The 24,605-nt window shown below is 38.4% G+C and overlaps 3 protein-coding genes across 6 annotated transcripts; all 3 read left to right on the top strand.

Moving 5' to 3' along the window:
• Window positions 1–297: 297 nt before the first annotated feature.
• Window positions 298–9,173, top strand: scel (sciellin). 2 transcript variants are annotated; one of them, XM_017710841.2, is made up of 21 exons: window positions 298–420; window positions 1,479–1,537; window positions 2,348–2,453; window positions 2,676–2,738; window positions 2,905–2,988; window positions 4,457–4,492; window positions 4,897–4,926; window positions 5,180–5,236; window positions 5,327–5,398; window positions 5,875–5,925; window positions 6,260–6,328; window positions 6,412–6,474; window positions 6,560–6,634; window positions 7,176–7,250; window positions 7,352–7,414; window positions 7,528–7,596; window positions 7,707–7,775; window positions 7,909–7,977; window positions 8,312–8,420; window positions 8,529–8,631; window positions 8,726–9,173. In XM_017710841.2, the coding sequence occupies exons 2-21, from the start codon at window positions 1,495–1,497 to the stop codon at window positions 8,740–8,742; spliced, it is 1,323 nt and encodes a 440-aa protein (XP_017566330.1). In that variant the 5' UTR covers window positions 298–420; window positions 1,479–1,494; the 3' UTR covers window positions 8,743–9,173. The 2 variants fall into 2 exon arrangements, with proteins under 2 accessions (XP_017566330.1, XP_017566329.1); XM_017710840.2 differs by having other exon boundaries at window positions 5,324–5,398.
• Window positions 9,174–10,140: 967 nt separating this feature from the next.
• Window positions 10,141–19,018, top strand: slain1a (SLAIN motif family, member 1a). Of its 3 annotated transcripts, XM_017710838.2 has the most exons (9): window positions 10,146–10,849; window positions 11,730–11,866; window positions 13,949–14,077; window positions 14,641–14,751; window positions 14,983–15,132; window positions 16,340–16,681; window positions 17,191–17,376; window positions 17,534–17,816; window positions 18,088–19,018. In XM_017710838.2, the coding sequence occupies exons 1-9, from the start codon at window positions 10,428–10,430 to the stop codon at window positions 18,161–18,163; spliced, it is 1,836 nt and encodes a 611-aa protein (XP_017566327.2). In that variant the 5' UTR covers window positions 10,146–10,427; the 3' UTR covers window positions 18,164–19,018. The 3 variants fall into 3 exon arrangements, with proteins under 3 accessions (XP_037395105.1, XP_017566327.2, XP_017566328.2); XM_037539208.1 differs by lacking the exon at window positions 14,641–14,751 and having other exon boundaries at window positions 10,141–10,849; XM_017710839.2 differs by lacking the exon at window positions 13,949–14,077 and having other exon boundaries at window positions 10,149–10,849.
• Window positions 19,019–21,824: 2,806 nt separating this feature from the next.
• Window positions 21,825–22,845, top strand: wu:fc50b12 (uncharacterized protein LOC103911624 homolog). Its single transcript, XM_037539209.1, has 4 exons — window positions 21,825–21,888; window positions 21,990–22,091; window positions 22,188–22,351; window positions 22,559–22,845. Exons 2-4 carry the CDS (start codon window positions 22,029–22,031, stop codon window positions 22,791–22,793), a joined length of 462 nt encoding a protein of 153 aa, XP_037395106.1. The 5' UTR covers window positions 21,825–21,888; window positions 21,990–22,028; the 3' UTR covers window positions 22,794–22,845.
• The last annotated feature ends 1,760 nt before the right edge of the window (window positions 22,846–24,605 follow it).

The following is a 24,605-nucleotide window of genomic DNA, read 5'->3' as shown; positions in this document are numbered from 1 at the left end:
ATTGCAGAGCAGTAATATTCATTTTATACATTTATCGAAAACAAAAGTTTTGTATTGTTGAAAATTCTAAACTTTGATCAGTAGTGTTAATTCTTGCTCATAAAAAATGTGTAAAAAATACTTTCCATGACTCAAAGCTTAAACATTTTTTCACACCCTCCGAAGGATTTTGGCTCATCCCTGGCTTTATGGGGTCACTGGTACTGATCCACCTGTCATACCTGAACACAAATCACAGCTGACATATCCATGACGACCAGTTTGTAACTGACTGTTCTGGTTTTGGTGGTGGCTTGTGTACAGTAAGAGGCCACACCTTCAGTCGCGCTCGCCGCCCTCACCCAGCGGATAAAATACAGTGGGACAGACACACTCTGTAAAGTTACTTGCTTTCAACCTTTGTCCATCTGAGGCCATAAGGTAGGTCCACTCTTCATTCACAAATATCATGTATCCTTTCACTGTGTCTCAGAATAGCAGTACAGTTGTATGAGAAGCTCTTATAGTTAAGTGATTACTCTGAATGTTTTATTTTCTTACAGAAGTTTTTTTTTTCTTTTTAGTATACTACGAATTGTTTTATAGAGTGACTGGTATTGACACTCACCAGGCAGTCCCTGTGAATATTATAAGTTGTTCTTTATAATTTTCCATTTGAGCGAATGCTACCGTTGAGGTAGCGCTTACTTTGGGCATGATAGACGCTAATGAATAAAAATGTAATGGGAATCTCCTGTTGGACTGATTTTCTGACATGTTATCTGTACATAGCATAGCAAATATGTGCCTTCAAATGAACTGATATGGTCAGAGAGTGTAGTACAAAAGCCTATAAGGAGACAACACACTTATAAGCCACACCTCAACTATGCTCAAAATAAACTTTCAGTAACTCATAACCAAGCTAAACTGTACTCCAACTTGAATGGGAAATACAGCTGAAACAGCTCAAGAAAAGCCCAAAAACCCTCTGGATGAATGTAATGAGCTACTGCCAAACATACAGTCATTACTTTTAAGAGATCAATTCTCCCAAGGGTCAGCATCCAGCCTCACTGTATGTGCTCTATGTCTATGTTGTGTAGGGCTTGCATATATGTGTGACGGTGCATATGACCATGTAATTCCTGTCACCAAAGACCAGAGGAACACTGCTGATGAGATGCCAGGGCTGTGTTTGAGCAGGGTGTGTCTTTATGATAGGCAAGATAGACAAGTTTTGCGCTGAAAAAGAAAAAGTCAGGGGTTAAAGAATACCAGAGAAGGGCACTATGTTATAAGTTATTGCAGGGTGTTGTCTAGAGTCAACAGCATGAGGAAGGAAGTCAAAAATGCCAGATCTAAAGAATAAGACATTGCCATGCTGTGATTGCAGAGGCTTGGTTTATAGTATCTTTTTGGTGGATAATAAATGGTTGGAAATGTAAAAAAAAATCAAATTCACAAAATGTTTTTAATTTCTTTTTTTTTTCTGACAGGGTGCCAGCATAAACCATGTCTATAAAAACCAACAGGAGATCATACCCTCCTCAAACAGGTGACATAAGCTGTCAAAATGTTTCATTTCTATATCAGAATCTCTTGGTGCATCTCAATAAAATCAAAAAGATGTGGCAGAAGCCTTCATTCACTATGTATTAACTGAACTCGTGTCCTGTGATGCTAGTGTCATACTGTGATGGAGTACAAAAAAGGGCTATTTCTTCCCCATTTCTGGGATGCAGAAAAGAGTAAAAAGACTTTAATGTTCTCTAAGAAGAGGCAGCCCTGTAATAAACCATTCAACAGTCTCCTTTTACCAAACGGCTTGGTGACATGATATACATTTTGTAGTGGGCTTTACAAAAGAAGTTTCAGTGCTATATTATGATTAATACCTTTGTTAGAGAACTAAATGTGTTGTGTGTTTTTCACACATTATATGTCAGTTGTTATTCTTTCCAAGTATCCAACGTTTTATATCCAAAATGTTGACAGCATTTTGGAATAAAACTCTTCAAATGAAGTTAAAGAATAATTAAAGTTTAGCAGAAGGACCATGCCCTTCTTAACCTCCTATTTATTTTCATCTCCGCCTTTCCTGGGACAAAGCTGTCTCTTTGCTGTACCTCAGTTCTGTCTCTCCATCTATCCCCAAGCAGGGATCTGGCCTTCTAGTCCCACCAAAACTCCAGCTCAAGTACTCAGAGTTTCATACAGTCATACAATATCTCCTCACAATACAAACCATATTTTAAAGGCCTGGTGGGCTGACCGCCCAAACACTCACTAGTTCATCTTAGCTATAGAAAAAAATAATGCCGTATGAATATGACGAACTGCATTAATGCATGCTGTGTAACTGCAGACAACAGCAGCCCCAAGAATGTCATAGAGGATAGCAAAAAGAAGACATCCCTGCTGAAGGACAACAGCTGGATCAAGAAGGATGTGAAGAATGAAAAAACAGTGGAGTGAGTTAATGTTCAAACATACAAAAATCAATGACTAAATAAAATCCATCTTTCAACTAGTCTGCCATGTATTAACATTATATAGTACAGGTAATTGAGAAATATACAGTTGTATTTGTCATTATATTATTGGTGTATCGGTCACCATCACATTTTTTAAAAACAGCATCCACTGATAATATTCATGGTCCCAAAAATATGTATTTTGTCTTTATTTTACAGCCAGGAGTCAAACTTTGGTAGAACTGTCCTGACTCGGTTTAGATCCAACGAAAATCTTAACAGGTACTTCACTTTTTTTAGCAACACCTTTGCAGTGAATGAGCTCTCAAGGCCTTCAGTTGCTTATATGCTCACATAAACCATGTGGAATATGAATGAATAAGCACATTAAATCTATGATCTCTACATATGTGTATGGTAATATGTATTCATCCATTACTCCCTGAAGCTCTCCAGATAAAACCACCTCAGTCACCACCACCACCTCCACCAGTAGACCCCAAAGAACCACAGTCCAGACCCTGACTAAAAGGTAATGCAGCTAACAAAAATGCATACATAGCACATACTGATAGAGGGCAAATCGCATCATTCCATTAGTGGCATCACAGCACAACATTCTAAAGATTTAAAGCTTAAATCCTACATTTTTCATCTATGTGTTGAGTTTGTGATGTCACAAAATCAATAAATTCTAATCAGGCTATTTTTGCAACTTAATTTCTATATTTGTACCACATAGACTGATGCCTAAATAGTATGTTTTGAAAGTTTGAAAACTGTTATACACCCCCAATTCCAATGAAGTTGGGACATTGTGTAAAACAAAAATACTGTAAATACTGTAATTCTGTAAAAACAGAATACGATGATTTGTAAATTCTTTTCAACCTATATTCAATTGAATACACTACAAAGACAAGATATTTAATGTTCAAACGGATACACTTTATTGTTTTTTGTGAATATTCACTCATTTTGAATTTGATGCCTGCAACACATTCCAAAGAAGTTGGGACAAGGGCAACAAAAGACTGGGAAACTTGAGGAATGCTCAAAAAACACCTGTTTGGAACATTCCACAGGTGAACAGGTTCATTGGAAATTAATCGGAGCATCCTTGAAAGCCTCCGTCGTTCACAAGCAAGGGTGGGGCAAGGTTCACCACTTTGTGAACAATTGCATGAGCAAATAGTCCAACAGTTTAAGAAAAACGTTTCTCAACGTGTAATTACAAGGAATTTCGGGATTCGGGAAAGGTACATACAGGTTTTGGAGCAACATATGCTGCCATCCATGCAACGTCTTTTTCAGGGACGTCCCTGCAAGACAACGCCAAGCCACATTCTGCATGTGTTACAACAGCGTGGCTTCGTAGTAAAAGATTGCGGGTACTAGACTGGCCTGCCTGCAGTCCAGACCTGTCTCCCATTGAAAATGTGTGGCGCATTATGAAGCGCAAAATACGACAACGGAGACCCCGGAATGTTGAGCAACTGAAGTTGTACATCAAGCAAGAATGGGAAAGAATTCCACCTAAAAAGCTTCAACAATTAGTGTCCTCAGTTCCCAAACACTTATTGAGTGTTGTTAAAAGGAAAGGTGATGTAACACAGTGGTAAACATGCCCCTGTCCCAACTTCTTTGGAACGTGTTGCAGGCATCAAATTCAAAATGAGTGAATATTTGCAAAAAACAATAAAGTTTATCCGTTTGAACATTAAATATCTTGTCTTTGTAGTGTATTCAATTGAATAAAGGTTGAAAAGGATTTGCAAATCATCGTATTCTGTTTTTATTTATGTTTTACACAACGTCCCAACTTCACTGGAATTGGGGTTGTACATCAAACTCTTTTTTTAAATTAATTTATTTATTTTCAGGCAAGGGAAATGAGGTTTTCCATGATATTGGTCCTTTAACGTATGGCATGAAAAAGAATGAAGGCAATTTTAACTCTAACTTTAAAATTTTTCACATCATATTAATTAATCTTCCAGATTCAGTGCAAGTCAGGATGAACTGGATTCATGCAAGTACGTTGAATTTGTTCACTTTTTTTATTCATTATTTATTCATAATGAGTACTTGGTGATGCATTTTAGCACAACAACCTGCACTGTAAAATATTTAATGTTTTCACTTAAAAAAGTAAGCCACTGTGTTGCCTTAAAAACCGAAAGAAGCCTATGACTAGAAGTTAAATTTACTTAAATCTTTACTTAATTTTTTAAGGCACAATTTTTACATTGTACAATTTAGATTATGAAATTTCTAAAGTAATTATTATTAGTAGTAGTAATAGTAGTAGTAGTTGTTGATGTAGCATTATTATTATTATTATTATTATTATTATTATTATTAATTGTCTGTAGTAGTAGCTTTCATTATTTAGCTTTGAGAGGTGTTGCATTTATTCATAACCATTTATGTTTTACAGAACAACATCTGTGATGTCTGATCCAAAGATGTAGGTGACCTTGTTCACGTTAAGCTGCTATGTCATTTACCCAGTGCACTATTTAAATAAATATAGCTGTTTAGTATAATCCTTTAAAATGCATCTCTGTCAGGATTACAGCCTGCACCATAAAGTACACTCAGAAAAGTATTTCAAACATCTAAAGTTTTACTTCCACACCCATCTGTTTCATGTTGACACACCTAGTTTAATGACACATTCTTTTGTGAAATGGGCTTTAAAAAATCCTTTTCCTTTTCAGCACTACTTCTTCTACAACTGTCAAAGACAGCACAAAGACTACTGTAACCACCACCAGGTACAAACACTGAGCAAAAGATTTCATTTTGTGGTTTCTCTGTCATCACTTCTTCAAAGTTCTAAGTCTCTTCTCACATTTCCACAGAAGATCTTCAGTAAAATCACCAACCAAAACTGAAACAGTCACTGAGAAGATCCTCTCAGATACCACTAATATCACGTAAGTGGTTATCAGTACAAGAGCATATATCTGATCTATTCACATCCTTGAGGCGTGCGTTTCTCACTCATTTATCATTCTTAAAATAAACAGCATGTCTTGTACTTCTATAGGTTTGCTCATTGATCAGATTCTCGACTTCACTGTCCTGCATTTGCAGTTTACTCCATACCACGTCTGTCAGAATCCTGCTGCGTGTAGTTCAGTGATTCACTCCCAGATTTAGGCATTGTGTGGCACTCTTAAAAGTGAAAGGAATTAAATCTGCCCTCAAGCCTTTTCCATTTACTGGCTGTCTGCTGGGGGTTACATTATTTGCATACAAAGGGAAAGGTCACTGCCTTTTTGTCTCAGTGCAGCATGATTGCCAGCTAGAAGGCACACATTCATTTATTTAGTATAGCTGCTTTTCCCATTTTCCTATTGAATAGAGTGAAATAGCAGTAATTTGGCTAAAAACATTTATCTATTTAAAGGAAAACTCAAAGTCAGGCTCCAGTGGAAACTATACAGGCACCAACTAAAAGGTATGACAATGATTTAACTTAAAGAGGAATTCTGCTGATTTTTCAACATTTATCCATAATTCAGTGGTTAAGATATAAACAAAGTTAATTAGAGTGATTTTAGAGGTAGACATCTGGTTAATATCCACCTCCACTGTGAACAATTCTGACTCAGTATGTTTCACTGGAATAGGGCATTTTACACCAAACCATTCTGAATGACTGTTTACATCTTCACCAGGTAATAATGCAGAAATGTTGAAAAATGAGTGGAGTTCCCCTTTAATGAATATCAGGGTTACACATTAAAAGAAAATAAAGATTGGGCTAATAACGGCTGGTCTCTTAACATCAGTTCCAGAAGCTCGAGTGTTTCCAAGACAGAGACTATCACTGTGATCACTTCCAAGGACACCAAGAATGTGTAAGTGATGAATTTGGTGTGAAATCTGGTTCATTTTATAATTTCTTTCTAGATAAATTCTCTCACTCTCTTCTCCTGTTCAGAGAAGAAAGTAAAACTGTTGAGTCAGTGACGTCCCCAACTTCAACCATCAAAACCACTACAAGGTAAAGGCAACACTGCAGTGCCTGAGTTTCAAATTGATCAAATTTCCATCTTGACTTTCTTTTAAACTGTTCATCTTATCAACAGCACCAAGAGCTATGTTAGCCATAATGATGTACCAACATCTAAGACGACAGCGAGCACCATCACCACCAAATCAAGGTGAGAATTTCAGTTTATATAGCAGTATGTCTCAGTATAACCTTTAGATTTCTTTATAGTGGTAGTGACAGGACTCAGGGGTTGAGATCTCTACAGTGCAAATACAGTCATAAAATACTGGTAATTCTGGACAAAATGAAACCCTGCATGTACCCTTCTATCATAAGGGTATTTTGAAAATATGTTTTAAGCTTGTGGCTATCGGAAAACAGTGTCTCAGGCATCAGACAGCATATTCTTAACCGTTTATTAACCATTTAATAATCTTTTGTGAGTGAGCTTTAAGAGGTATTAAATGATTCAGAGTTTAAAGCACTAATTTGCACTGCTAACCAAATGTCTGGGGTGATCAGAAGATCCAAGTAAGAAAATAAAAACAAGGTTTACTACTATCCAAAAAAGTGAGTTTTTTCTTTTTTTATATAAAAATATATAGAAATTCTAAATTGTCAAAAAGCCTTCTTTAGTGTGGCCACACTGCAATTTTAATGGTATAATTGTTGGTAAATTATCTTAAACCAGCATCTCATCTTTCTTATAGTGCTGAGGACCAGTTGTTTGATACTCTTATACCAACACCCATCAAGTCACCGTACTCAGCACCTGTCACCAGCAGGTATGGCATGCAGGGTGGGGTCTGCGTATTATTTTAGTCCGCTTGTAGTCTTTTCTTGTGAATTCCAAATAACTCATTTACATACTGTGTCTTCTACACAGCTATGAGCAAAGCAGTGTAACCAGTCCTACGACCTATACCAAAACCTCGTACAAAAAGACCAGGTACGCATTCTCGGTTGGGCTCCAGTGTTCGCATGACTCTACTTAAGAACTTTTCAGTGCAGTCACATTGCAAGCTGCACATACTTTACAATGGAATTTTATCGATTTCGCAGAACCGAGGATTACCTTCCTGATACGGTGGTCACCAAATCTGTCAAGACCGTTTCCTCAACACCTGATAGGTAATTCATTTCATTTTATTATTCATTTCATTTTGCCAAGCAACTTTTGGTTGATCTGCAGACAGTGTTACATTTAAACTTAAATAAATTCATTCATTTCTGTTGAAAAGGTATGAGCGCCGCAGTATTAGTGGCTCCACCACGACCTACACCACAACAACAACCTACACAGACAACAGGTGCGAGGAGAGCAAGGCAAATGTTTAAAGAAGTGAATTACACATTTGAATAGAGTTGTAACATGTATATTCAACAGGACTGTAACTGCAATTTGCTTTAACATAATTGCCATGGGGTGTATTTTCTCTCCAGGCCTGAAGATTATCTGTCTGATACCTTCACATCAAAAACTGTTAAAACGGCGTACACAACACCTGACAGGTAGGATTGAACTGTACTTTGATTATATGTATTTAATTATTCTTATTTTATGTGGGACAGCATATTGTCACTGTCCAAATAAATAAGTGTCTCCAAAATGTTAACTTTATAGGAGAGGACAAAAACATAGTTTACTTTTGATTAAATCAATGCAATGAGATTTATTTCCAGTAACTGTAGACCATTTCTTTTGGTCTATTCATCATGAATTTTGGACATGGTATTAAGAACCACCGCTGTGCTCAAATGATGTAGAAGAATAAAAACAGAAAAACACGAAGATACATGTTTTTGAACAGGGATGATATGCGACATGCATTTCACTTTTCAATAGGAAAATCATTGAGAAGGATTGTTGCTCATACTGCCACAAACCCATGATCTCTGAGGTCAAGATGATTCTGGATGAGATGAATATACAGTGTCACGCCACTTGTTTCAAGGTAGGACTTTTAGTTCAGTTTACTGCCTGTAATTATCGTCTAAGAATAGTGAATAAATAAATAGAATATGATATTAGAGGTTGTAATTACTTTCACATTCTGTGACAGTGTGAGGTGTGTAAGTGCTCTCTGGGACATCTGAAGGCAGGGGACAGCATGTGGGTCTATCAGCGCACTGTGCACTGTGAACGCTGCTTTGGTGTTACCAGGGGTAAGATAGCACCTAGATACTGTTCAAAGTCTTACTGTGTTTTGATCAATCAGTAATGTGTGACCTAATACAAACAACTCTGCTCATTTTACAGATAAGTGGCGTCACTGAAGCTATAACAGGTGTCATCACTAAGGCAAAAAACATGTGAAGATAAAACATGAAGAACAGAGAAATGAATGAAATCCATATATCAACTTTTAAGACTTTCATTAGGTGAAGGAAAATTATGATAATGGGATTTTGTTGCATGTTGTTATTAAAAGTGCTTTCCCACAATTATCATAGAAAAGAGGATCTGAAATACAAGCAAGAGGGGTAGTGGGTCTGTCTGTCAGTGGGTGATAGGATTTGTGTGTTTGTCTTAATATCCTGCAATATTTTACCTCATTTGTCTATTTCTATTTAACAAACTGAAGTGACCTTCAAGTCTGCTGTGAGCCACCATATGATTTATCATTGAAAGACAAGTGTTAGGACTTTGTGACCGTTTGCCCATTTGCCCATTCAAATTATATGAATAAATAAACATTTTAATCGCATGCATTTGTATCATTATAGCTATGCACACTGATGTTTTTAGTACAACTGATTGTTTAACACAGTTTAATGCATTTTACTATCCTTGAAACCAGAACAGGACCATAGTGTGAAAATGACCAAACAACATCCTGTTTAATTGCACAGATTTTTCAAAATGTCAATTTAACTAAATTGGTAAGATGTAAACAAACTCATTCAGAGTTGGTTGATGTGAATGGTTCTGTTCTATGGTTCGCAACAATAATCACAAAATAAAAATCAAAAAGGGGAAAAAAGATAACAACCAGACATCTCAACCATTTAATGCCTCTAAAAGCTTAATGCCTCAGAGTAGTAATAGTGTATGATTAAATAGTTACAAACACACTGCCTAATGTCTCCGACACCTTTTTTTGGTAGTTTTGAGACAGGATTTTGGCCTAAAACATATTGTTTAAATCCAGGGAGGTACATGCACAGCATTAAAAAGCAAAATTAGTACCCAGAAAACTTTCTCTTTTTTGCTTTTCAGTTTAACCACTGTTGTACTAATTTACATATTTTGTTGTCCGAAGAAAACCTTGTATCTCAAAAATGGTAATTTTACAGAAGAAGGAAAAACACACTTTACTTTTAATGTAAGTCATTGGAACCAGGCTTTTTTCCATGTGATTCTGGGTCGTTTCTTTGCGTCAGTTCATAATGAAATATACATATAATATAAAAGAAAACGGGTATTTTCAAACTATGTCAAAAACTGAAAAATGTCAAAAATGGAGATTTTTCTTCCAGCAACCGCGTTTTCATTCGTTATTTTGGACAGCAAATAAAACATATTTGCATTTGTAGACCTCTGGTTCCTATCACCGCTACTGTAAAGAGAACCTGAGAGTGTTGTACGTCTTTTCAATGCAACACTTCACACTAAAACACTCTGAATGACTTTGTTTACATCTCAACCTCTGTTTTGTCTGGAAATTTTGAAAAAACGGTTGAAGTCCCCTTTAATAGATGTTTTTCTCCAACCACCACGCCAGACCTGCCGAACAAAAGGAGAGCTCTTTTAAAATGCCCGGTAGGCTCGCAGCCCTGTGCGCTGTGCTGTGCTGTGTTGTGCTGTGAGCTGAGGGGAGGGGACACGGAGAGCCAGGCTTTGCGTCCAGCACATCACATTCAGCATCTGAATGAAGCATGGCGCTGCCAGCCGAGCGGCTAAAGCTGTGAGCTGCCGCGCTGGGTGAAATCCTCGCCACCATTTTTTACTGCTGGGTACAATGGAAGCGGCTGTGCTGAATCTCCAAATGATGGCGGACGTCAACGGTAACAGTAAGGTTATGGACGCCGAGCTGGAGGTGAAAAAGCTCCAGGAGCTCGTGCGGAAACTGGAGCGCCAGAACGAGCAGCTGAGGACGAGAGCAAACACGGCCAACAGCTGCCCCTCCGCTGGCCATCTGTGTTCAAACTCCAGCTGCTCTGGACTCCTCACCGCGGGCCAGTTTTATACAGGGAATTACTCTGTTTCCTCCCCGTCCGCCACAGGTTCGTTTGGACCCCACACGACCGAGGAGCTTTATCCGTATTTCCATCCTCAGAGGGAGGCGGAGAACAACGGCTGCGAGCAAACAGCGCTGGACGAGGCTGAAATGTTGGACCTTTCTGCTCTTCTCCCCATCGATGGACAGGCTGAGGACACCTGGTACTGCAGCCCAGCTCCATTTTACTGACCTGATTTTAAACCAGCGTGTCTGAAATGCGTTTAAATGCTGTTGTTTTGTAAGGAACACTGTGTTTACTATCAACAGTGCTGCCCATGTCAATTTGAATTCGCCTTAGTTAATATTGTGTATAGAGAGGGAAAGTTATGCAGATTGTTGATTTGAATGTGACGTATCTGCCCAATATTGTTATCTCTATCATTTAGCTCCAGTTTATTAGTAACCAAAGAGGTCCCTCTGCACCAATAGCTGATGTGTTATTCTAGATGTCCTTTGTTGGGTCTGTTTACATCTGAAGTGCTCTTATCTAAAGGGTTCTGATGGAGAAGATCTTTACAAGTGGATCAGATTTGCTTACTCACAGCCTCTCAATAGGACATTTAATATCACCACATAAGCATCTGCCATCTTCCTAGATCCTATAGTATTGTTTTGATATACCAGTAACATTTACAGGGATATTAAAACTTGCATCTGTGTTAATGGTGAAATGCCTCACAGTTTGTGACGGCCCACCTTTTGTGGGGATGGTCTATGTGGCTCTCAGGCCTCAATCATAAATCATAAAAATCAGCATTCCTTAATAGATCCTGACATCATCTTGACTTTCAACCATATGTCCTGAATCAATAATCCAGACATGATTTATTATGTTCTTCAATCACATGTATGTAGTAACTTATCAGCCTATTGAAATTGTGTCACAGTAACTGGCAAATCCATGGCAAACTGATTGTTTTACTGGGCTCCCTGTTCCAATCTCACCATCAATCTGCTGAAATGCCTTTTAGCCTTATCTCGCTGAACATCTCTTCAGCACATCCCATGCTGTAAACTGACTTGTATCTCTTCTGTCTCCAGGTTGTATGTGTCTCCTAAAGCAAAGTTGTACCCTCAGTACCCCCTCAGCCCCTTGCAGTGGTGTAGACACGTGCTTGATAACCCCAGCCCCGAGGTGGAGTTGGCTAAGCGTTCGTTATGTTACCGACTAGAGCAAGGTATGGTGACCTTCTCACATCCTTACAGACAAGTTCAATCTCCAGTCTAAGACAGAAAGTTGGACTTGATTATATCTGAGTTAATGTAGTTTTTGAACTAAGGGGCTTAGACCTCGAACAAAACTGGAAACTTGCTGTCCCCTATGTGACAGTCAGTCGTTTGATTTCACTTGAAGCTTAAGTCTGTCTGAAAAGCAGTTTAATAATAGCTGCTATATTCATCCTCAGACTGCAATAATCAGCTTTTCTTCATCAGCCTTTCTCTTAGTAGAGATCAGCTGTGTCATTAACTGGTTCTTAAGGTCTGATATGTGAAATGTGATGTCACTAAAAATATCGTGTTTGAGCCTGTACTGTGAATTTGTTAAAACTCTTGTCAGTGGATGAAATCATTTGTGCTCTTTTCGTCTGTCAGTTATTTTATATATAGACTACTGTGAGAACATGCAAAAAGTAAGAAGAACCCTGGTATTAAACTTGGATTATACAGTTATGTAAGTGTCAATCTACTTGGATATAATCACGCTGCTGTGAAGAAAAGGGTCAGTAATTATGCTCTGAAAATAAAAAGAGAACCATGTGGTTTAAGTGACAGCACAAAAGCACCGAGTGAGGACTGAGGCAAGGTTGAAGTTATGAGCTGCAACGTGCATATAGAAATGGCATCTTAAGAGACATATATAGCACTAGGAATGGTCTACAGAACAGATTATTAATAGGTCTGTTACATTTTTGGTTTCTGCATATACTACAGTACTAAGTACAAATACTAAGTATTAAAAATATCAGTTCATCTGCTTATGACACAGAAAAAACTATGATAAGTGTAAAGCCTTTTCCACTCCTCAATTCATTTCAGTCTTGAAATATTCAGCCTTGTATTTTGCAGCCATGGTGGAGAAGATGGTAACCATAGAAACCCTGACTATTAACCCTTTCTGCTAAACTGGAGTTTAGCGGCTTCATTTCTAGTTTCAATACACAGCTCAGCCAGGAAAGGGGAAAAGCATGAGGATAGCATTTTATATCAGTTATCCCATTTGGATCAGTCCACATATAAATAATGTATAAGATGTATTTACAGAGAAGTGTGTTGTTGAGATTTGCGTTCTTTTTGCTGTTGAAAGGCCAGATTGAGCAAGGTTGGCTCTGTGCTAGGGGGTCATGAATACAGCTTTGTTCCGCCAGTCTCTAAAAAGCTTTGTTTTTGTGGGTAGACATGAATGCTAGTTTTCATTGCTGTCGTGGCAGGGCTAATTGTGTAAGGTATGCTAAAAAAAACAGTGCTCTGTTTGCCTACCAATAACTCCAAATTAGCTTAATGTTCAGAGCAAAATGCATCCCACTGCAGTGTTAATTTAAGATTGACAGAGGGGCATATATGGGAACTGAAATGTTGTTGGTGCAGTCACATCCCTGATAGCAAAAATAAGCTCTAACCTTGTGCTCTATAACCTTCAGTCTCCATCTTACAGGAGAATTCCATTGATTTTTCAAAAATCAATGTCATTCAGAGTGTTTTAATGTGAAATGTAATTTTCTTTACAGTGGTGTTGATTGGAACCAGGGGTTGTAATGTCTACAAATATCACCATTGTATTTACAACCCAGATTGACCAGTGAACCTACATGTCTTCTTTGTTTTATGTGTAATGTTGATGATAGTAAAATAGTAGAAAAAGTTTTATTTGAGGACTGTTTTGCTTTATGTCCTGTATGTACATATCCATCATTCCTGGATTTAAAAAATGTTTTAGGCATGTTTATCCATCAAATATTGTGAAAAAATGCATCAGACTGGATATGCTTAAACATTCTGTATAATAGCTTTCTGTGAGGTAGTTTTTCAAGGCATTCAGATGTTTGGTTCCAGTCACCACCACTGTGAACAATTCTGACAAGTTAGAATAAAGTATTTCAACTAGTTAAACAAACCTGAATGACTTTATTTACATCTTAATGATTGATATTTCGAAAAAAAACTGATGGAATTCCCTTTTAACTAAGTTTTAAGTAACTTGAAACATTTACTGTTTACCCTGTATGTATAATAACTTACTAACATTCCTTCCCTTTCTTTAGCCAAAAGATGCCGAGGCGTCCTCTCTGGCTATGCCTCATCTTCCCTTGCCTATAGCCCTGTAGATGGACTCTCCTCCTTAAGCACTCCTGTTAAACCTCTTACTAAACCCACACTAACTGAACAAACAGGTAACAATGTCACTACAGCTATACTAACATATTAAAAATAAAGCAATAATTTTGCTTTTACTGAGTCATTCTAATTGCTGAGGCACTATATGCATATGTATCAGTGGTATACTTATTGTAAAACATCTCATTGCATTTCTTTCATGATATGAGCATCGTGCTTATTTAGGCTGGATCGGATGGTTATGGCTATTGTTTTTGCTTTAGAAAGAAAGGATATGCCATGTCTTTGAGCACAACTCAGCATATTTTTTAGACTTAGTGAAATATGAGACATTATTTACAGGCTCTGGTGACATCATCTGTGGAGTGGCTGCAGCAGCATATGTTCTCTGTGGCAAAGCTGTTACAATCATATTGTGTTTCACTTACGGTCCTTTGCATTTTGAGTGGTTTAAATATGCACTTGAAATTGGATGTTTGCTCATTTTTTATATTTATAACTACCACTTAAAAATATAATGGCCCCACATTATGAGCAAAGTCATTTCACATTCATCATCCAAGTTCAAATATTGTGAATCCATTACAATGAGCTACTTTTCATGTCTCTGTTAATTTAGCGCCATCCTCTCCATCCAGCCAATGCTTGCTGCAGCAGCCTCTCACTGGGAGGAGTTGCGGTGGCCTGGCCGAGAGGTCTCCTTCATTCCTCTATCACACGGCTACTCAGAGTAAGCCTTGTCATGTCCATTATTCATCCTTGGGCTTTACAAGCAGCTTAGCTAATGTGGAACTACCACCCACAAATATAATGTAATATATTTTTGATTCTGTAAGTCTTCATACATAGTTTGTATGAAAAGTCACATTCAGTATGTTATGTAATAGTAAAAGTTATAGAAATGCCTTAACTATGACACTTTTACTCCCAGACTTCACTTTTAACCCTCTCGTCACTGTAGATTACAGTCGTCCACATGCAGCCGTCAGCCCACAGTCTTCCACGGACAATGATTTCAGCACCTCAGAGCTGGAGGATGACTCAATCTCTATGGACTATAAACTTCAGGACATGACAGACGTGCAGGTCATGGCCCGACTGCAAGAAGAGAGTATGTTCTTTGTTGCACACCACACTAATCAGCCTTAATGTACGAGCACTGTCCAAAAAAATCATGCATCTCCAAAATGGTAACTTTACACGAGAAGACAAAAACACTCTTAACTTTTAATGCAAGTTAATGGAAAGAGATTTTGGGATTTTTGGAGCATTTCTCACTGCCTTTTCTTCATAAAATGTTAACACAATGTAAAGGGCAGCTGCTATGTTCAAATGATGAAAAGGGGAGGGGGGGGCTACATATGGTTTTATTATTTTTGAACAGCAACAATATGAACATATTGATTTAGCAATATATTGAATTATTAGCAAATTAATAGAGCAATAGAGAACTAGGTATATGATACAAGTGCAAACCAAATAATGGGGTTTCCTAGAACTGTTAGTGTAGGACAACCATTTAGGAACCTTTATTTTAAGAGTGTATATTAGGCCTGAACAATTCTAATTGTGATTTTATCGATCAATATTGTGACTGCGAAGTAAATTACTATTTTCTATAAATTGAGCTCCAGGACTGCTCAGAAAATTTGCTATTCAGCAAGCTTTTATTACTGAGCTTTATTATGTCTATTCTGAAGGGCTAAAATCTATATGATGCTGATACAATAGTTGGTGTCCTAGTTGCTCCATATATGTAGTAGTGGGACTAAAAATCAATACAGCAATATACTGTGATAGTTCCTCTCACAGTATGTTGTTAATACACTGGTACTTAGTACTGGTGTTCTTAGTAAATACATAGGTGCTCTAAATTGTATCTTTTGCCACTTTGAATTATCAGAATGTCACATTTCATAACTCCTAGAGGGGGCGCTAATGAAATTGAAAATGAGTACGGGGTGAGCAAAATATGACAAACAGTGACAATGCTAGAATTCAAGAACAATTTACAGATGCATCTTTCCAAACAAAGGGCTACTTCAAGCTTTACAAAACTGACAGGAAAAGACTACACAATGAATATGCATAGGCACCCTATTGGTCATAATCCTAATCTTGAGATAATATTACCACAACAGTAAGCAAGCCTACAGTGGATCAGGGATAGGACAAAATATCAATGTAGTAATATATCATGCATCACAGAATCACTTTTTTGTATTGTAACACCTTTGAGATGGTGAATCACTTTGTTATCGTATTACAGGTTACTCACATCCTGTGATTCTTGTTTACAAGTGTACGTTTGACTTCAGGTCTGCGTCAGGAGTACGCCACTACCTCGGCCACGGTCGCTCGCCGCAGCTCCAGCTTTTCTGTGCACTCAGGTTTGCGTCGGCCGGGGAGGAGCACGGTGGAGCTGGAGGAAGAGGAGGAATGTGATGATCTACCACCTCCTCAGCCTCGGCTTTTCCGTACAGGGTCTATGCAGCGCAGCCTGTCCCACTCATACAACCTCTCCAGCCCCAGAGACCCCCGCCGCAGCCCTTCCAGCCCACAGTACCTCAGCAGCCTGTCCTACCAGCAGCTCAGCAACCCCAGCCCCAGCACAACCAGCTACACAGCCAACGAAGCACAGAGTTACCGCACCAGCACAGGTCAGCATGTGTCACAACATGGGCAATACTGAATTACTGCTTTTATAGTGAAAGCACAAAATAAAGCATTTGTTAACTACTGTATTTTGTACTGTATGTTTTGCTAAAGCAGTGCTTTTGCAATTATCATAGTAAACTACAGAGGATTTTTTGTTATATTAGTTCACAGTTAATGATTGACTTTTTTTTTTTTAACACTCCACTTATTGACATTGACATAATCTGTAATTAATTTACTTCAGTCATTTTTTAAATTACGAATACCACATGTGATATTTCCTGACCGTGAGTCAAATCTTTTGATTATAACTGGTTGAATGGCGGCTCTCAGCATAGACAGCAAATGTTACTTTGTTTATGCCAAAATCCAGCATATGCTGGATTAAGCAGCAGAGCTGTCAGAGAAATGATAGTAGACTTGTAAAGAATGTAATTAATGTGATAATTAATGGGTAACTATTCACTAATTGTTAATTTAGTATCTTACTGGATGTCATCTGTGCTTTAAGACAAGTTGCGGAGAAGTATGCCAAACCTGATACGAGCTCCCAGCATGCTGTCTGTGCCAAGTGTCCCAAGCGTTGCTGCTCCTGCCAGCCACACAGCGTTCCCGTCATTTTCATCCTCATCATCCTCATTACGCAACAGTCAGAGCTTTGACTCGTCAAGTGGGCTTGCCAGGCTTCAGACTGCAAGTGAGGCCAACACTGCAAACATATCTTCACCAGATAAGGAACAGTTCCTACTAATATGGGCTGTTAGGTTTAAAGATAAAATGATTTCTTTATTTTGCTTTGTAATTTGTTAATATAGATTGAATTATTCTTTATAAAACTACCACTCTTATTCCAGTTCCCTCTCCAGGTCAGCTGCAGCAGCGGGTACAGAGTATAGGCAACTTCTCCATGGCAACGCGACAACCTTTGAAGGCCACAGCCTACGTCAGTCCAACGATACAGGGTCCTACCACAATGCCTTCGTCAATTAGCTTAAACTCTCTCTCCAGCAGTGGCATTCCTCTCCCCAGTAAACCCAGCACCTCGTCCTCTACAAGTCGCAGTGCTCTACCTCGACCAGCCTCCTTCATTGGAACCACTGGGACCTCGCGCAGCAAAATCGCTCAGCCAGTGCGCAGGTAATCACTTCTGGTGACAGTTTTCAAAATAACCTACATTAGATTCCTTAATTTTTGGAAATATTCAGGACCTGTAAACACAAATTTTATTATTTTATTGTCATTATTTTATTGTATGCTACTACATGGCTGCACTATAAATGGATTTGCATCATTGTTTACTGCTTGTAGGATAATACAGTTAACACTGTTATATTTAGAATTCTTTATTATTTACAATATTAATTACATTGTTTATTATCCTAAAATTATCTTTTTTTATTATTATCAGTTTACTTACGCCCCCAAAGAGCATAGCTGCTTTGACCACCCTGCGCGACACAAGCTGGAAGGATGGATGCTATTGATGCTGGATAACTACTGCCGTCCACAAACGTCCAACAGTATTTCAAGCCCAGCGGGCTGGGCAAAGCTGTTATTCACAAATTGAAGCTGATAAGAGAAGGAATGTTACAATAAGTGATGGTATAAGAAGGTTAGCAGTGTTAATTGCGTTAATGCAATATAAAAACAATAACTGCAATATGCCCTTTGGCCAAACATTTTGATTAGAGCATTATGCATACAGTTGTTTACATTCAAATTACTCTCCTCTAATTAACACTGTTTGTTATTTCATTGTTTGTTACAGAAACCAAGCATCAAGTAAGATGATAAATTAGTTAAGGCAAATATTGGTCATTTTTAGTGCCTAACGTCAAGTGTTTTTAATGTCATAAGTTTATAGTCTCCCAAATTGCGCTTTTACTGTTACGTTTGTTAAAAAAGAACAGATTATTGCCAGTTAAGTTTCTTTTCACAAAGCACATCTAGTACTACTGAACCTTTCCTCTCTAAACCTTTCTAAAGAAGCACTTTTTGATAAGTACATTGGTGACTAGAAAATGAAACTGTAACTGTGAAAACAAAGATTTGTCATGTCAATAATGAACAGGTTGGTTTTTTTGACAATATTACACATTAATACAGTTCCTGTCATAGTCTTGTTTTCTTAGTAATTACTCTTCAATTCTACAGTAAGTACAAATGCCTCTTAATGCAAAGTGGGACATGCATAATTGTATGTTTACAAGATGCTCATGTAAAGGAGCACTGCTGATGAATTGCACATCTTAAACACTTTTTGTTAAAAACATGAAGGGAATGCAAATAAGTGTATTTTAACATTGAAATAAAGGCTTTTCCACTGGCCAGTCACCTGCCCTTTTGTTTTAGTGTTTGATTGTATATTACACTGTTTACCTCCAGATGGTGACAAAAGATTATCAACACAGTGGCACTAGGACAAAAGAGATTTTTAGGATTTTTTTGTACTCCCAATATCCAAGTTACTTGCACAAAATTAGAAATATTTTTACAATCACTTTTAGTACATATATGTGCTACCAAAGGAGTGTTTTTGATATTCATGATTCAACGGTTTTTAAGTGCTCTCAGTTCCAGTGCCCACATTTGACAGAGTTGTTCTGCTATCTTTAATAGCATTACATTCACATTTAGTCATTTTGTAGGTACAGGATAACCCACAAGATAAAGAGTCTTATCTTAATAAGATATCCTAGTCATGTGTACATTTATCAAAGAAGTACTTCCTAGAAAGTAAATAAACGTAGCTTGAGCACTGCATTGTCTTGGTATTAAAGATTCATGAATAGGAAATCTAGTGTGCTTCATGACTGCTGGAAGGAGAGAAAGGGCAGTTCAGAAATTAGGGGAGCCAGCTCCACCACTGAGGTCACACTGGAGAATTGCTAGATGCTTTGTAGAGGAGTAGTGCATGATGTAAGAGTACATTTGTAGACCAAGAAGGACCTGCAGATCAGTTATGACAGTTTTGAGGGATGGGTCTGCATCCAAGAAGAAGTGTTAAAGAAGCAATCGCTCCCAGGACATGGGAGGTGGAAAGAGGAAAAGAGAGGTACAGTTCTGTATCAAGAGCATAGCACTGATTAAAAGAATTGTGTAAGCTATCTCTTAATCCAGTAACTTGGTTTACAGAGAGGTATGGACTATTGACCAAGCCAGTGGGGCCAGTGCCCAGGGGCCTTGATTGGCCTCACACCATTAGCTTAAAGAATAGGGACAGCCCACTGCAGAAACAAATTAGATGAACGAGTAGCCCTTATACCTTAATCACTACATGTACATTTACAGCATTTAGCAGATGTTCTTATGCAGAGTGACTTACAAATGTGCTTTAATGTCCACTCAGAGAATGTACCCTATATAGTACAAAAAGCTCAGACACTGCAAGACACAGTGACAAAGACAGTGCTGATACCTAGAAAGATACAGAATTAAACATAGTGCAAAACAATAAATCTCAATACGTATCTAGATTACTGCTTAAGTGCTGTACGAAGAGATAGATCTTCGGTCTACATTTTAAGACTGCTGTTCGAACAGCCAGTGGAAGTTCATTCCACCACCTGGGTGCCAGGAGAGAGAAGAGTTTTGATCAAGGTAGGGTGGGGCTGGAACACTTTCGGATTTGTAGGCAAGCATTTCAGTTTTGAATCTGATGTGGGCAGCTACAGGAAGCCAGTGAAGGGAGTGCAGCAGTGCAGTGGCATGAATGGATTCAGGAAAACTAAAGACAAGCTATGCTGCTGCATTCTGGATCATTTGCAAGGGCCTGGTGGCTCTCATAGGAAGAGCAAGTTGTTGTAGTGAAGCCTTGAGATAACAAGCGATTGAACTAACACCTGGATGGCCTCCTGAGAGAGAAAGGGTCAAATCCTCCAGATGTGGTACAGGAGAAACCTGCATGATTGAGTTAGGTTCACAGTATGAGCTGAGAACTATAAGTCCAAACACATATGGTTTATTATGGGTTGCTGTAATGTAATGTCCTGAAATTAATATTTTTCCTTGATGTCCACTTAAACATTTGTGTGTTTTTATGAACCAAAAACAGGCAAATTCACTTTTCCAACCTCTCCTTATCCCTTAATCCCTTAAACAGGCTGTTTTTGTAACTGTCCTTGAGATGGAAATATCAGGCTGAAACACTCAACGGGGTTAACTGCTGTTGACTGAATAATTGGATATATGCAAATGCACAGGTTTTCGTAACATCACTGAAACAATTAATTAATGACAAACTTTTATTTTTAACAGCTTAGTTTCCACATATGAACTGTACGGTCTGGGCAATGAATGGTACAGTTTGAAACTTTAACAGTGTTTACATACCACAAGCTCTTTTACTGCAAAACATTCAGGGAATCAAATTTCCATTATATGGGCTTTTTAAAGTTAATTTGCAGGTCTGTTTTTGTGCAATTTCTGGCATTATGGTCAATGTAAGTGTAGGGGTAAAGGGGGGCCTCCACAGACACTTTTATCTAGGGTCAAAAAATTATCTATCCCTGATCAAGGGATAAAAGAAAAACTATCGATCCCTGATCAAGAACTGACATCTGTCGAATACCAGATGTTATGTTATGAGGCATAGAAAATAACTTACTTCGGGCTACCTATGGCTGACCTTGAAGATGAGATTAAGGAAGCATGATGATATCAGATTCATATTGGTATTCAAATTAGACAGATGTTTAGGTTTAACCATTATTTCAAACTGATACTTGATGATGTATTTACAACACTCTGTAAGAGTAGAATGTTCAGATAATACTGAGCTACTATGCTAAAATATTTCTATTTTATTCATTTTAGTATTTTTGTAACCCTGTAGAAATATTTTATTTTTCTGTAGCGCTTATCCAAGTAGATGAAGTCTTCATTTGTACATTTAATAAAGTTTATGTGTCAACATTGGCAGATACGTACAGATCATGCATTAAGATGAAAGGCTGACACAACACTATCTGCTGCAGTGCACTTTTGTTTTCAGTACTTAAGAAGCTAACTATCTAAGCACTAATTGTACACAGTATACTGTGAGTCACGTGACATGACTTAATGCCGCATTAAGTTTAGTGGACTCAACTGGGTGAGCTCGGCCTAAATAAAGACTTAATTTCTAACAGAGCAGATTTGTGTTGGAGAATCTCCATGGACACCCCAAGCCAGTGAAAGAGATCTGACTTTTGTGTGCAGCAACAACAAAGTGAGTGCTTCTTTACAGCTTGTTTAACACTCATGTAACCAACCTGTTTTGCCCTATTAGTTGAGTAGACATACATAAATGGTTGTTTTCCTTAACATCAGAGTAATCACTGACCCTTGCTTTTTGTTTATGGGACAATCATGGATGGAAAGGACTGTTACGTGAGGACTCGTGTGGACAAAATGCCAAGTAAAGCTCAGGAGGTGAGTCCTATTAATCCTTGCCTTTCTGTAAACATATGAGGCCAAACTGATGTTGATTAAAAATAAAAACCAATACATATCTTTTGTGTCTCTCAGGATGCTGTGATCAATATGAAATCTATTCAGGATATCTCTAAGCAGCTGGGCTTTGAGTGGACAGTTCTTGCATATGAACTGGGTTTCACCAGAAATGAAGTGAGGCAGTTTCATGCCACATCTCATGAAAAAAGGGTTCAGGCCAAGAGCATGCTGGAATCCTGGTAAAAACCAGCAAACCTCAAAATAAATAGATAAATAACACTGTTAACTCAGGCTAGCATGAAGATACACAAATTATTTCAGTTATAAGTAAAAGGCTGCACACTTTTATGAATAAAAATGTTACTTTTTATGTAGACTCGTTTCTTAATTTTTTCCATTTATCTTAACGTTAAATTAATGTAAATTTAATTTTTCTTATCACACAGGTATGATCGTTCTTGGGACAAGCCCAATAAGACTAAACTGCTTCAGGACGGTCTGGAGCGAGCTGGTCGTCGGGACCTGGCTGAGAGGCTACGCTGTCTCCACTGGGGCCACCAGAAACTCAGTCGTAGAGTGGAGCTACCCTCTGCCTTTCCTTTTCTCATTACAGTGCACAAGACTATAGACAATAAGGATGCCCTGCGCAGAATTAATGAACTTAATCGCAGTTACAACTAACTTTATTCCTTGCAGGCATGTGTTCTCAGTTGTCTTTATTTTTCTCAGTTGTCTTTAGCCTTTATTTTAGTAAAGATATGTAGAGGAAAATCCTTTACCCGTGTTTGATTTAAGAAATACCTATAAATTAATACAATTACCAATTGCAAAAATTGAGAGCTGCTGCCAGCTCACAACTATGTGTCAGAATGCAAATAACTGACAGTGGCATCTCTCAGGCAATGTAAACAACCTGCCACCAGGGGCAGTGGTGAGCAATACTGCTAACCTGTGTGGTTTGGCCCTGCATGTTTGAGATATACATACACACGTGTGTGTGTGTGTGTATAAATAAATATATATATATATATATATATATATATATATATATATATATATATATATATATATATATATATACACACACACACACACACACACACACACACACACACACACACACACACACACACGATATTTCCAAAAGTATTTGGTTGTCTGCCTTCACATGTATATGAATTTGAGTGACATCCCATTGTCAATCCATAGGATTTAATGTGATATAGCTGCAAAGGATGGGCTGACAACAGCTTCAACTCTTCTGGGGAGGTTTTCCACAAAGGTTAGGACTGTGTGTACGGGAATTTTTGACCATTCGTCCAAAGGCGCATTTGTGAGGTCGGACACCGGTGTTGGATGAGGCTTGGTTCACAGTCTCCGCTCTAATTCATCCCAAAGGTGTTCTATCAGGTTCAGGTCAGGACTCTGTATAGGCCAGTCAAGTTCTTCCACCCCAAACTCGTTCATCCATGCCTTTATGTACCTTTCTTTGTGCACTGGTGCGCAGTCATGTTGGAACAGGAAGGGGCCGTTCACAAACTGTTCCCACAAAGTTGGGAGCATAAACTTGTCCAAAATCTCTCAGACTGCTGAAGCATTAAGAGTTCATTTCACTGGAACTAAGGGGCCGAGCCCAATTCCTGTAGAACGCCACACCATAATCCCCCCTCCACCAAACTTTACACTTGGACAATGCAGTCAGACAAGTACCGTTCTCCTGGCAACTGCAAATCCCAGATTCATCCATCGGATTGCCAGATGGAGAAGTGTGATTCGTGACTCCAGAGAACACGTCTCCACTGCTCTAGAATCCAGTGGCGGTGCTTCACACCACTGCAATTGACGCTTTGCATTGTGCTTGGTGATGCAAGGCTTGGATGCAGCTGCTCGGCCATAGAAACCAATTCCATGAAGCTCTCTACGCTGTTCTTGAGCTAATCTGAAGGCCACTTGAAGTTTGGAGGTCTGTAGCAATTGACTCTGCAAAGTTGGCGACCTCTACGCACTATGTGTCTCAGGATCCGCTGACTCCACTCTGTCATTTTACATGGCCTACCACTTCGTGGCTCAGTTGCTGTCGTTCCCAATCACTTCCACTTTGGTATAATACCACTGACAGTTGACTGTTGAATATTTAATAGCAAGGAAATTTCATAACTGGCTTTATTGCACAGGTGGCATCCTATCACAGTACCACGCTGGAATCCACTGCGCTCCTGAGAGCGGCCCATTCTTTCATAAACGTATGTAGGAGCAGTCTGCAGGCCTAGGGGCTTGATTTTATACATATATGATGTGTATATATATATGCACATAAAATATGTATATATGCGGACACAGTGGAAAAAGTTCTTGTGCCATGTTTAATCACGAAGAACATTTATTCAAAGAAGCTTTAACACTGCGTATTTCAAGCAAATATAGTCTCCATAATCCTAAGGCAGGCTGTTGCTTTCGTTTATTTGGGCTACGATAAGCAGCATTACTGTTTTA

The sequence above is a fragment of the Pygocentrus nattereri genome, chromosome 6 (genome assembly GCF_015220715.1).
Source record: "Pygocentrus nattereri isolate fPygNat1 chromosome 6, fPygNat1.pri, whole genome shotgun sequence".
In the NCBI taxonomy this organism is placed as follows: Eukaryota; Metazoa; Chordata; class Actinopteri; order Characiformes; family Serrasalmidae; genus Pygocentrus; species Pygocentrus nattereri.
The sequence above is the reverse complement of the archived record's forward strand: the minus strand, read 5'-3'. Positions and strand labels throughout refer to the sequence as shown.

Excerpts from the sequence above, each read along its gene's own strand:
- scel (XM_017710840.2), top strand. The coding sequence starts at position 1,495 with ATGTCTATAAAAACCAACAGGAGATCATACCCTCCTCAAACAG. Across the intron at positions 5,399-5,874 it reads TCAGATACCACTAATATCAC|GAAAACTCAAAGTCAGGCTC; the intron begins GTAAGTGGTTAT and ends ATCTATTTAAAG. Across the intron at positions 6,329-6,411 it reads TCCAAGGACACCAAGAATGT|AGAAGAAAGTAAAACTGTTG; the intron begins GTAAGTGATGAA and ends TCTCCTGTTCAG.
- slain1a (XM_017710838.2), top strand. The coding sequence starts at position 10,428 with ATGGAAGCGGCTGTGCTGAATCTCCAAATGATGGCGGACGTCAACGGT. Across the intron at positions 16,682-17,190 it reads GAGTTACCGCACCAGCACAG|ACAAGTTGCGGAGAAGTATG; the intron begins GTCAGCATGTGT and ends CTGTGCTTTAAG. Across the intron at positions 17,377-17,533 it reads TGCCAGGCTTCAGACTGCAA|TTCCCTCTCCAGGTCAGCTG; the intron begins GTGAGGCCAACA and ends CTCTTATTCCAG.
- wu:fc50b12 (XM_037539209.1), top strand. The coding sequence starts at position 22,029 with ATGGATGGAAAGGACTGTTACGTGAGGACTCGTGTGGACAAAATGCCA. Across the intron at positions 22,092-22,187 it reads TGCCAAGTAAAGCTCAGGAG|GATGCTGTGATCAATATGAA; the intron begins GTGAGTCCTATT and ends TGTGTCTCTCAG. Across the intron at positions 22,352-22,558 it reads AAGAGCATGCTGGAATCCTG|GTATGATCGTTCTTGGGACA; the intron begins GTAAAAACCAGC and ends CTTATCACACAG.